The sequence below is a fragment of the Pygocentrus nattereri genome, chromosome 4, assembly GCF_015220715.1.
Source record: "Pygocentrus nattereri isolate fPygNat1 chromosome 4, fPygNat1.pri, whole genome shotgun sequence".
Lineage (NCBI taxonomy): Eukaryota > Metazoa > Chordata > Actinopteri > Characiformes > Serrasalmidae > Pygocentrus > Pygocentrus nattereri.
Genome location: NC_051214.1, coordinates 16,092,835 through 16,105,630, shown reverse-complemented (window position 1 = coordinate 16,105,630; position 12,796 = coordinate 16,092,835). Strand labels below are relative to the sequence as shown.

General features: G+C 38.0%; 1 protein-coding gene and 1 long non-coding RNA gene across 3 annotated transcripts; both read right to left on the bottom strand.

Annotated features, from left to right (window-relative positions):
* Positions 1-3,412: 3,412 nt before the first annotated feature.
* Positions 3,413-6,406, bottom strand: LOC108414341 (alpha-1,6-mannosyl-glycoprotein 2-beta-N-acetylglucosaminyltransferase). Of its 2 annotated transcripts, none has more exons than XM_017687194.2 (2): positions 6,384-6,406; positions 3,413-5,553 (listed from the first exon to the last, which is right to left on the bottom strand). In XM_017687194.2, exon 2 carries the CDS (start codon positions 5,293-5,295, stop codon positions 4,051-4,053), a length of 1,245 nt encoding a protein of 414 aa, XP_017542683.1. In that variant the 5' UTR covers positions 5,296-5,553; positions 6,384-6,406; the 3' UTR covers positions 3,413-4,050. The 2 variants fall into 2 exon arrangements, with proteins under 2 accessions (XP_017542683.1, XP_017542682.1); XM_017687193.2 differs by lacking the exon at positions 6,384-6,406 and adding an exon at positions 5,681-5,874.
* A 2,933-nt stretch (positions 6,407-9,339) lies between these two features.
* LOC108414342 lies at positions 9,340-11,292 on the bottom strand. Its single transcript, XR_001856859.2, has 2 exons — positions 10,811-11,292; positions 9,340-9,495 (listed from the first exon to the last, which is right to left on the bottom strand). It is a non-coding gene; the product is annotated as an uncharacterized LOC108414342 (long non-coding RNA).
* Between the last annotated feature and the right edge of the window lie 1,504 nt (positions 11,293-12,796).

Sequence of the window (12,796 nt, the reverse complement as noted above, 5' to 3'; positions counted from 1 at the left end):
TGTGAGACACTAACTTTAGCAATTGAGTTAAAATACTTGCCTGTCGGTTCTGTGATACATCAAAAAAAAAGTCAACGTTATTCCGCTGTTACACGGAAATAGAAAAACCTCCTCATATGCTTTTCAGCCCCCCATGAAGCCGAAGTCAGCTTCTTTTTCACTGGCTGCTTGTCCCGAAATCCTCCATACATACATGGTGGAATGGGAAAGGCCAAACAAACAGCTGACGAATGTCATAAGAAAATGTCCTAGAAAAATGTTACTGGGGTTAAAATAATAATCAGGATATTCTGAGATCCTAAATCAGTTTATCAGGGGTTCATAATCCGTTTAAGGAGGCTGCCAGTCTAATGACGTGAATTAAGTGCCCAGTAGCTTTAGCTCACGTAGCAATATTCATATTTCAACTCTTTAATGACCTCATAATTCAGAGGATCCAGTGGTATTTGAGAGAAGAATGTTCACACGACAAAATGTATCAGGTTCTGAACATTTTTATATAACACCGAGTGCAACAGAGACGGTTTTTCGAAAACCCTATTCATTCTGCCCATAGGGAAATTAAGTTGTGTCGTCATTTTGTAGCCAGTGCCATGTTCCTATGCCCACATTAAGAACTCCAGTTCTAAGCTTCATTTGTCTGTGGGCATTTCGTGTGGGAACAGCGGCACTGTGCAACAAACAGGAAATATGCCGTAGAGTAGACTGTCTCATTTCAGTTCAGCCTTCGCCGGTCTAAACAGCCTTCGAAGGACACACCTTTGTAGATGGCTTTGTAGCCCCTGAACTGGGCACACCTCAGATAGTACCAGGATGTTCATGGTGGGCAATTTAAACCGATAAAGACTAAGCGACAGAACTGCATCTTTTACGCCACCCCCATGTCAGTGTCACTGCTGTAAGCAAATTCTGATCAATCAAGCATTCAAGCATGAGAGAGAGACTCAGCATATACTGAATTTCTGAATATCTGTCTGTATTTCAGCATCAAGTAATACACTATTAACTGGATAGTGTTATACTGTAATAACCATAGACTCATACTAAAAATGTATACTTTCCCCACACACTCTTAAAAAGGCAGCACAGAGTGCCAACATTGTGAACATACTTACATTTGCAATTTCACTGTGAACAGACAGTTGTTCTCAGAGGACAATACACTATTGTCAGTATGGCCATCCAGAGTAAGACCAACTGGCACAGAGAAATGAAGTATAATGAAGAATTGCAGAAGACAAAGTCTTCCATAACATTTATCACTTCAACTTAGCCACAATTAGTCATGTTCTGAAGTGGATGTCTGTATGTATTAAGCAAGTAATATGAGCAAACTTATAAAATCTTATTTTTTAACAGTGTGTAAATTCTTTTATCTTATATTCATGTTCTTTTTTGAGTAACACACGGCATCTGACAAATATATAATGATTTTGATTGCAGTTGCAATCCTACAATTTGAAGACCTGTTAAGTATTATATCATCACTGTCAGAACAGAACCTTGAATCTCCAAAATAATAACTTTATTGGAGAGAGATAAAGCATCTGCATCAACTTGTTATGGAAGTTTTGAACCATTTTCATTGGTCCGAACCAAACCAAGGGTCAGTTTTTCAATTTGACTTTAAAATATATCATATTGTTGTAACTACACACACTTTGGTTTTCTATATATAAATATTGTAAATCAATGTGTCTTGTGATGGTATGAATGGATTAGATACGGTCTGTACATTTACCGTCCACTCTTGTTGATCCACTTTGTAAATGTAATTTTCTGTGACTTTATATGCAACATTTCTGTTTATTTGTTAAGTTTATCATTATATATATATATATAAACTGTGCAATAGATGAGCTCTTGTCTCTGACTTTTACCTACAAAGACATACTGACATGACAGCCCCATGTCAGTGTCACTGCAGTGCTAAGAATAATCCATTACCTACCCAAATAAAACCTGCTCTGGTGGTGGCTGTTTTGTTGGGGAGAGAAATGCAATTATTAAGATGAGATGATTCAAAATAAACTTTAACATTATACTAACACTATCATGTTTAAACTATGACAAGATGTCTAAAAACACTTTAATTTTTTTTTTAATCTTTACCATATCAAGAAAACTGACATAGTAATCTATGAACATGAGAAGTGTAGAAACAATAGGTCATAACTCAATACACACTCCTAGGTAACTTTTTTGTCTATTGCATAAATCACATTTATTACAACTGAGGCCTATACCATGTTAGCTTAAATATCTTTTGTTTATTTCTCATTCAGAAAGATACTTCCCAGAGTTTGGGTGTAGAATTATCAAGTTATCAAGGCTGTAGCAAAAATCATTCCAAAAAACACTGCAGATTATTTTAACTGAAAAGTTTAATCAAAATGAATTTTGGTTAACAAGAGGCTGCAAAATAATTGAAAAATTTCACCAGGTGATTAAATTATTTAGGTACATTACAATAACAAACGTGACACTGCTTCAAAGTGAACAAAAACAAGATAAAATTGCACAAAGTCAAAAAGCTAACAGAAAAAAAAGATAATCAATCTTTTGAATATGGCTTTTAATGATCAGTTTTTTTACACATCATACCCGTAATATAGAAAATCACCTGAATCAAGACATACATAAACACAAATACACAAGTCTCTGATACAATATACTTGACAGCTCCTCTGAACAGTACAATTGCTTCACATATGTTGTCTGGAAACATGGTAAAAGAGAGGAAACACATCCTTTCCTGTAGAGCAAAGGTCCAGAAAAAAGCAAAATGTCTACTTTTGTAAGTACACCACTTCTTTTTCATGAACAAACAGAAAATCTCTCTTACAAGACTGAAATATTGTAAAGATAACAGTGTGTACACAATAAAGTCACAATGTACGGAATTATTCACAAGAGAAGACATCTGGAAAATAAATTCCATTTTTCCACCACTGGCCTAATTAGTGTGCAACCTCAATATTTTCTGAGTAAAAAATGCAACCTTTAATATTTGGTTCAAAAAATCTGAGTGATTACTGATTCCTAGATTTTCTCACAACAGCAGCATTTTGCAGCATGTTACATTTTCCAATGCGCCTAAAACAAAGAACAAAAATATTCTACCTTTGCTACAGTAGGACAGTGCATGGCCACTTCTGTGCCTACTACAAAAGAGCAGTACATCTGAAAACTGTATGGCTAGGAACATGCATGGCTGAGCTCTATTTGGATACATAAACATTAACAAGAAGCACACAAAAATGTACTACTGTACTGTTAAATGCACTATATCGCTGTTGTCGGAACAAAACCTCATATCTCCAAAATGGTAACTTTACAGGAGAAAGAATAAGCATACTGTAAATTTAATGTAAGTCAGTGGAACCAGATGCCTTTCCAAGTAATTTAGGGTCATTTCTTTTGGTCTATTCATCAAATTACACACAATGTAAAGGGCAAGAGTTCCTTTGAAATTATGTCAAAAATTGGAAAATGACAAAAATGGAGATACAAGGTTTCCTTCCGACAGCAGCAATATGGTACAAATATCATAAAAGTGGAATCTTTCCTTTTAAAGCAGATGGACAATGCATTAGAACCATGACACACAAGACAAGACAAAAGCCAAAGCATTTGTATTAATAGAAAGCATAATTACAACAGCAATAGCTCAGTGTCCTTAGCTAGATAATGCCAGCACAAATGCAGAATTTCATGACATGTTCCCATGTTTACTTTTCATATACCTGTTTGGGCAGTATATTCAGAAACAAACGATATTATGTTTAAGGCAAGAACATATTTTTTTCTTTTAAAAGCAAGTAAATAATGGATAACATGAAAACATGACAAAAATGGCCATATAAAATTACTATTGTAATTACAATGTTTAAGCTTTCCAAGTGGCATTAACCCAGATGAAGCAAATATTGATGGATTTTATGTCTTCCTTTTTTAAGAAAGGAATATAAAATTAGCACTCACATTTGCCTTGAACTTTAAACTTTGGGTGGCATGTGCTGGCTAAACACAACAATTAAAACATTTGTTTCAGAGTCGTGCAGCGTAGTTGATGCACAGGGTGTGGTCACGTACATCCCCCCACCCTCCATTTTTCATATGGGGTTTGTGCTCCACTGGTCCATGGCCAGTCAGGGTTAGAGTCTGTGGGAATAAGGCAGATGTTACCTCCCTTAGGTCTGTCTCTACTTTTTGAAGGGCCAAATCGGGATGACACGTGTCCTTCTGATGCAGGCCACAGTCGCCCGTGTGGAGAACACGGGTTCCACAGGCTACAAGAACTTTCAAGGGTTTTTGTATACAAGTGCCAGAAAGGTTCTGTAGTGTCCAGTCCCAGTTGTAATCATCATAGGTGCAGAACTCACTATTACATCCCATTAACTTGTAGTAAACGTCCCTGGAGATGCCCATGCCTATGTTGTGCTTGGTGGACATCCACCCTGAAGTTTCAGTTTTGGCAGACCGTTCTACAAAACGAGACACACCATCATGATTGCCAAGCGCAAGGAGATCACAGTCTTCACAGTGGCTTTTTCTATGATTGGTCATAGATTTGAAGAACTGATAGAAGTCAGGGAGTATGTAGTTGTCTTCTTCAATGAAGACTGCAAAGTCTTTGTATCCCTGAAGCACCTTCACTCGCTCAAACACAAAATGCAGCTTCCACCACCAGTGGTGTTTGGTTTGTGTGATGGAGGCCTCCCTATAATGGCCATAAGTGTCAGGATATTCTGCATTGATGCATCCTCTCTTTTTGGCATTTTCCTTTGATATATCTCTAGGACAGTCTTGTGGATCCTGCCCAGGAAATTCGTTGGGATATAATTGCTTGCTGTAGGGGAATTGTATCTGAAGCACCTTGCAGAATGTTATCCCTTTTACAAGATCACTAATTTCCTCTGAGAAATAATCATGACTGAAAACCACAAAGAACTTGTGTATTTCAGCTGCTTTTTCTAAGGACTGTATTAGCATTTTTAGGTAAGCAGGTCTGTTATGAACCTGTACAACAATCACAACTTCTGGCTCGTCTGGAAACTTATCCCCGTTCTGAACGAACTGCCTGTAGTTGCTGTCGTATACGGACTTCCTCATATTTAAAAAAGTCCCGTACTGAAATGTATTTATGGCAACAGCCTGCGTCCCTTCGCGGGGAACATTCTCCCCAACAACCCTCTCATTTGTTATTACAAACTTCGAATAAAACAATACAAACAGAATTACTGAGATAATTAGCAAAGCAGCCACATTTTTCTTCAGAAGTCTCAGTCTCATTTTGCTTAGGTGAGAGTAGCGCTGAGCTGCAGTTTGTGCTTTCTGCAGCCTAAAACGCCGAGTCTATGTGGTATAATAGTCTCCGTCAAACTGGTCGTGGGGAAATGTAGACTTGATTCATCTTAAACTGCGGCCTTTACACAGTCGTCATGCATTATTTCTACTGCAGTTCAGGCAGGTCGCTCGACAAGTGTTTTGCTGACACTCAAATCTGTCAAGGCAACTTGCTTTTCAGTTTACATGTGTTTAGAATGACACCTGAGAGCGAGAAAACAAAAGGGACAAATTATCTCACAAGACCAGTAGTTAGCAATAAGCACCAGTAGTTAGTGCAGCAGGCCTGCCATTACTAGAAATGAGTAATTTACCAAAAACGACTACTTACCACTACAAAAGAGCCATGTGCAGCAAACATAAAACCAGGAAGAGGAAAACGATAGTACATCAAGTAGGTTGACCTGACGTGCAACTTGGCTGCTGACGTGTACTTCTCAACCAACAGGAACAGACAGTACTCACATTTGAACGAATCGGTTTAGGCTAGTACCTGTTGCAGTCTGAGATCGCAGTTTAGTTTAGATTTCATGACGACTTTGAAGCTGGTGGAGGAAAGGCACAATGACATGACGGAATTGGTCATAGTTGTGGGGGTGTGCAGGTTGGCAGTGCCACAAAAATAAGTAATATGGTTCCTTTCTTCGGATTATCATACTCTGAAATAAAGTGTTGTTGGATGGATGAACGAATGGATGAATCTATCTATCTATCTATCTATCTATCTATCTATCTATCTATCTATCTATCTACACACAAACACACACACACAATATTATATATATATAATCATCCACACTGAAAGCAGTTAAAATATTAAAAGACACTTTTTAAAGGATGGATGAACGAATGGATGAATCTATCTATCTATCTATCTATCTATCTATCTATCTATCTATCTATCTATCTATAGACACATACACACACACACACACACACACACACATATATATATATATATATATATATATATATATATATATATATATATATATATATATATATATATATATATACCAAAAACGACTACTTACCACTACAAAAGAGCCATGTGCAGCAAACATAAAACCAGGAAAGGGTTTAAAGGGAGGAGATGACAAGGGAAGTGGTAAGAAATGAACATTTTAAGCCATTCTGGCGTGGTCTGAGTGAGATGTGATGGCTGCCATTTGCTCTATTTCACATATATATACCACGTACCACAGCGTAGCAATTCATACAAAAAAATGTATCTGCGCAGACAGGCGGGCGATATAAAAGTCGCACGTGTCATTCTCTGTTTATGAGACAACCAGCAAATGTCAAAGAAATTATGCAAACAAGGATGCAAAATATATGTATCCTGTTCCAGGCAGGTTCATCACTGCGTTTTGGACTAAATACAAAATAAAGCAATAAAGAGTACATAAATAAATTATTATAACGTGGTGGCAACATCACTTGTCTTGTTCTGTACCCATCAACCTCTCATTCAGTGCTCAGGTACAGGGTCAATTAGAGGAAACCCTAAGAAAAAGAGCAATTAATTACAACCCAGCTTATTTAACTGACCATCTAACATAAGATGCAAACATGATATGATTTATAATAATAATAATAATAATAATAATAATGTGGCATCTTGGCAGGAGATACGGGAGAGGACAAGATTTCAATTAGGAGAAGGGCTCTTTATTAACACCAAAGAAAAAAAGCACAAAGGACCTAGAATAACAGGCAGCCTCTATATGGTTAAGACATAACCCACAGTAACTTTCCCTCAGTCACACAACACAATCACACCTTACACCCATAAATAACAAATAACAACAGCAACAATTGTTCCTTCAAGTAGTTTCATACCTCTACAGCTCTTCTGTGAAATAGAGCAAATGGCAGCCATCACATCTCACTCAGACCACGCCAGAATGGCTTAAAATGTTCATTTCTTACCACTTCCCTTGTCATCTCCTCCCTTTAAACCCTTTCCTCAGATGCAAAGAACAGGAGAGTTCAGGTTACATGTAGAACTGACTGCCCTAAATGACATGATTTACATCCATAATGTGTAAAGGCAAATAAAATGCAACAAGAACATACAACTGTGCTCACACAACTGTATGATATATGTATGATATAAAATCAAGGAGTAAACAGGTGAGACATAAATGTTTGTAACTGGGAATTGGCAGATAAGTTACTAATAAATTCAGTAAGGGTGTCACGTTCCTCTAAATCCTTAATTCGATTTGACTTATGTATTAAACATGTTTTTCAACACTGACAGCCATGGCATTCTTAGACTATTTGTAAAGATCAACAGAGCATTGGCTTTATGCTCAGACAAGTCATTTACATCTTCTTTAAATAGATGCTATAATATCAACCACTTTTTTATGCACCACACTAAGGGTGGGTGGTTAAAACTAAAAAATATATATTTAAAATGTAACAACAAAAACATTTTACCAGTCAATTGGGAACAAACTGTTCAACACAAAAAAGAGCTACTAATGTGACTATGCACAAATTTACTGAAGAGAGGGCTACTCCTTGAGTTGTCACAATGAACCCTGCCGTTAAGAACACTTTCTTACTTTTAATACATTTTCTTAAAAATCTTTCAGCACTCATTTTTTATCAGGTTACAGCATAGAACCATCATCCACTAATTGAGGAATGAACGCTGTCACAAAGTTTCCTGCCATTAAATGCACTCTCTCACTTGCCATACTTGTTGCCTGTATAGCAAGACTACATTTGAAAAGCTTGAAGAAATGTGAGTAAAGATGCTCATTTTTCCCACCATTTCAGTGGCTTTAATGTAGAGGGATAACTTTTCCCATCTTGTAGAGCTGCATCTTCCACAACATAAGGCCATGGTTTGGATATTGACAAGGCAGTGTGGCTGTACTGAGGAAATTGCCAAAAAGTGCACATCTGATCTGCAGGGCTCTGACTGGCCCATCTTCAAGAGACTTTGGTCTAAAAAAGACAAAGTCACACAAAACAGCTGTTTTAAATGTAAACACAGCCCCAATTCCAAAAAAGTCAGGACACTGTGTAAAAAGTAAATAAAAACAGAATGCAGCGATTTGCAGATCTCGTGGACCTATATTTTATTTACAATATAACTTAGAACACATAACAGATGTTGAAAGTGAGACATTTTACCATTTCATAAAAAACGAACTCATTTAGAACTTGATGGCAACAATGCATCTTGATAAAGTTGGGGCAGGGGTAACAAACAGCTGCAAAAGTAAGTATATAAAAAAATAGCTGGAAGAGCAATTTGCAACTAACTCACATGACTGGGTATAAAAAGAGCATTTTATGGAGGCAAAGCCTCTCAGAAGTTATGATGGACAGAGGTTCACTAATCTGTGAAAAACTGCATCTCAAAATTGTGGAACAATTTCAGAAAAAAAAGTTAAACGTAAAATTGCAAAGGCTTTGGATATCTGACCATCTACAGCACATAATACCCTCAAAAGATTCAGAGAATCTGGAGAAACCCCTGTACGCAAGGGACAAGCCCACCGATCAATACTGGTTGCTTGTGATACTTTGCATTTAAAACAGGTAAGATTCTGTACTGGAAATCACTGCATGGGCTCAGGAACACTTCCAGAATTCATGATCTGTGGAAAAAAAAGTTTGCTGTGCAATCAACAAATGCAAGTTAAAGCTGTATCATGCAAAGAAGAAGCCATATGTCAACATGATCCAGAAACGCTGCCATCTTCTCTGGGTTAATTAAAATGGAGGCAAAAGGAAAAACTGTTGTGGTCAGATTAATTAAAATTTAAACATTTTTTTGGAAACCACGGGCGTTGCTTCCTGCGGTCTCAAGAGGAGAAGGACCATCCAGCTTATTATCAGCACACAGTTCAAAAGCCTGCATCACTGATGGTATATGGTTGCATCAGTGCCTATGGTGTGGGCAGCTTACACATCTGGAAAGGCACTATCAATATAGAAAGACTATACACATGATCTATTCACTTTTTAATGTTTTGTTCAAAAATATATTTTTATTGCCAGTGCAAGTTTTATTTAAATATCACTTTTTATAACAGGTGTCATCCCAAATCAGCTTTGCAGGAAAATCCAGGTCCAAGCCTTCATGAGCAAGCCAATGGCAATGGTGGCAATGAAAACAACCTAAGAGCAAAAGGAAGAAACCTTGAGCGGAACCCATTCTCCTCTGGTCAACATAAGATAGCAAGACAATACCACAAGAGCAATAAGAACAGAGAAGAAGATTTCACTATTAGTATAAAACATTAAAGAACAGAAAAGGGGCAAAGCAGGTGAAGCAAATGCTATGATTCTGGGTGGTAATATGACTATCTGTTGGCAACTTTACAAAATTCCATTAAGTTCCATGCACAACATAATGGAACAGATTAGGATTCTAGGAGGTACTGATAACGTTGCAGGGCCCTGTTGGCAATGCTGTCAGTATGTTGTCACAACCTCCTAGAATCCTCATAGGTTCCGTTATGTTGTGCAGGGAACGCCATGGAATTTTGCTAAATTACCAACAGGTAGCAACGTATGGCAACGTTACTTAACAATAAGATTATGACAAAGCTGTGATAATCTTGTTTAGACCACGTACACGACACGACCTTTGACAACGTTGTGACAGTGATTTGTGTTTGCTGCGTTGGGAGATTATAGCTTTCTGTTGGAATTTCCGTTCCACCTTAAATAGCGCAGAAGTAACAAGATAGTGCCCAAAAGGGACCTGCAAGTACTACGTCATTTAAGGTGGGATGGGAAGATAACGTTAACTTCATCTAATAGCTATCCCCTGTACGAGTTAACGTTACAAAACCACCGCGGTCACGCCATCTGCACTTCAGGAATGCGGTGGTATGATTTGATAACACTCTGATTTGTCTGTTTTATAGGACTTCAAATTGTGGTCTATATAGCACCAAATATACAATGTACAGACTGTCTAATAACAGATAATGCGTTCATTTCTAACGTGTTTCACTGCTCCACATGTTTTATTTCTGGTACATGTGTGTTAGACTTGGTTAATTGTGTTTATCAGGCTGTAAGACAAGTTTTTTTCCCCATTTTAAATATCTGTACTGAAAGTGCGAGCTGCTACCGTAAAACACGGTTTAAACGCGCACCTAAACCTTTAGCGTAGTGCGACCGAGCTTTTCCCAAGTGCAGATGGCGTGACCGCGGTAGCAAACCGGGGCTACACAGCACAAGGTGGGGGCGCTGGTTTAACATTTTGGTTAACGCGATATACATTGGGTTGTAATATTTATAGTTTGAGTTTTCTTGTGCTTTTATGCACAAGACTAAAGTCAATCAAATTAACGTTTGCCTTGCTAACGCTTGGCAGAGAGTATTTGATAGAAACTCATTAGAAAAACGTGCATAACGTTAACGTGTACACTACACGTAAAGACAAGTATAAACAGGCATAATCTTAAACTGAAATACTTACAGAAGATGGTGTGCGCCCCCAAATCTTCTTCTGTGATTTTTGCAGCAGTTGGCAGCCATATGTTGCATCACTGCCACCTTCAGGTGTTTTCCCTGTTTATTCATTTTTGGAATTTCCAGTCTAGTCGTACTCAAAATTTCCTCACTTCAACACTTTCTGCACATTCTAACCTTATGCCCTACCTATCTATTTTTTGTTATCATTTCTTGTCTTGCATGTCTCAGCCTCTGATAAAGACAGCGTTTTGTTAGAAAATCACATGACAGACATTGTAGATGATGATAGGAATGTCTGGCTCACTCCCTCTAATGGTTTAAGTTTATCGGCTCCTCCTTAAAGGGGACGTTCCTCTTGTCTCATTCCCCCTGTCTGATGAGGTAGGCTTAGCACAGCCATAGTTAAACATTCAGCTCACTAAATCATCCATCCATCCATCCATTTTCTAAGCCGCTTCTCCGTCAGGGTCGCGGGGGGGTGCTGGAGCCTATAGCTCACTAAATCATGAATAACCCAAATGAAATGAAGGGGCTACGTATATGCATCTGTGTGGGGAACTGAGGCATCCCATTGGCAGAGACCTTAAATATGGCTTTCCATACTTAGAACATGTAAACGTGTTTTTATTGTTACGTTATCACGACAAAATTTTACGTGTTAATGCGCATCATTTCTATTATTGTGTCAACGTGCATGTCTGAACATGTTTTGAGCCCAAAAGCCTTCCATACAGGCCATATCTGATAGTTCACTGCTATCTGTGAAGTCACAGGCGCGAGCAGAGTCTCAGCCTGGAGGAGTCTCAGCTCACTCCTCGGGAGCAAGCGAACTTCTGTGGGGCACCGGTGTTACGGCAAATTCAGTTCCCCCTGTTCCCCCTGATCCCCCTCCCATTGCGCATGTCGAAATCATGACGTCTTCAGTTGCTGTTGCGCTGTGGGGCTTATATCGGCTTAATTAGTTTGTGTTTGTACCGTGATTTGGTCCTGTTTCTCGCGGTAAGCGATTATCACGTTATTGGTAAATGGACTTGTAATTAAACACGTTTTAAAGTATGAAATGTGCTGTTAGCAGATGTTTTAATGCTTAAACACTACGTGGGCTTTCTTGCTAGTGCTAGCTCTGACTCCGTTTTCAGCTCCTCTCAGTAACATAAGATTTAATGCGCCGTTTCTGATTTAATCACCGTACATGCAGACACGGTCTGTTGTTCAGACTTCAGTGATTTTTAAGGTGTATTCATGGCCCATATCCTCATCAGTCTCGCTAAGTTGTGCGAATAGATTTGAAACATTTGTTGCTGAAATAAATAAACTGTGTTACACAGCACAATAACTAGTCTGTGTTATTATTGTTAGTCTACTCATCTCAGTGCACCTAGGAAGTTAGATTACCTGTAGTGTTTAAGGCTGAAGTCTTACTGCTGTGGTACTGATGTGACTTGTCTTTACAGTAGCTTTTATTCATATTATACCACCTTTAGACCTGAGAATACAGGGGGAACATCTTTAACCAGAGGCTGGGAAAATGGTTTCCAATTATTTGTGTAATTTTAAACATATTACACTTATTACATACATTCTATATGCTAGCCCAGTGTCATATACATGTAATGTTTTTGTGGGTCAGAAATAACTATTCTGAGACTCATGAAATATTTAGTTTTTGGTTCCACTGCCAAGTCTACTATACTACTCAAAGCATCATTTACTGCACTAATTCAATATGATCAGATTATGTCTGAACTGTATCTCAAAATTTAGAAATAATTATCTACTATTTTGTTTTTTACTGTTACCCCTGTATTCTCGGGTCTAAAGGTGGTACATTATGAATAAAAGTTACTGAGTGAAACGATCATGTACAGATAAAGATTATCAGCATCATTGTTGTAGTTTAAGTCCACTCCAGCTGGAATATACAAGAGGAAACCATTTTTCCCAGCCTCTGGTTAAAGATGTTCCCCCTGTATTCTCAGGTCTAAAGGTG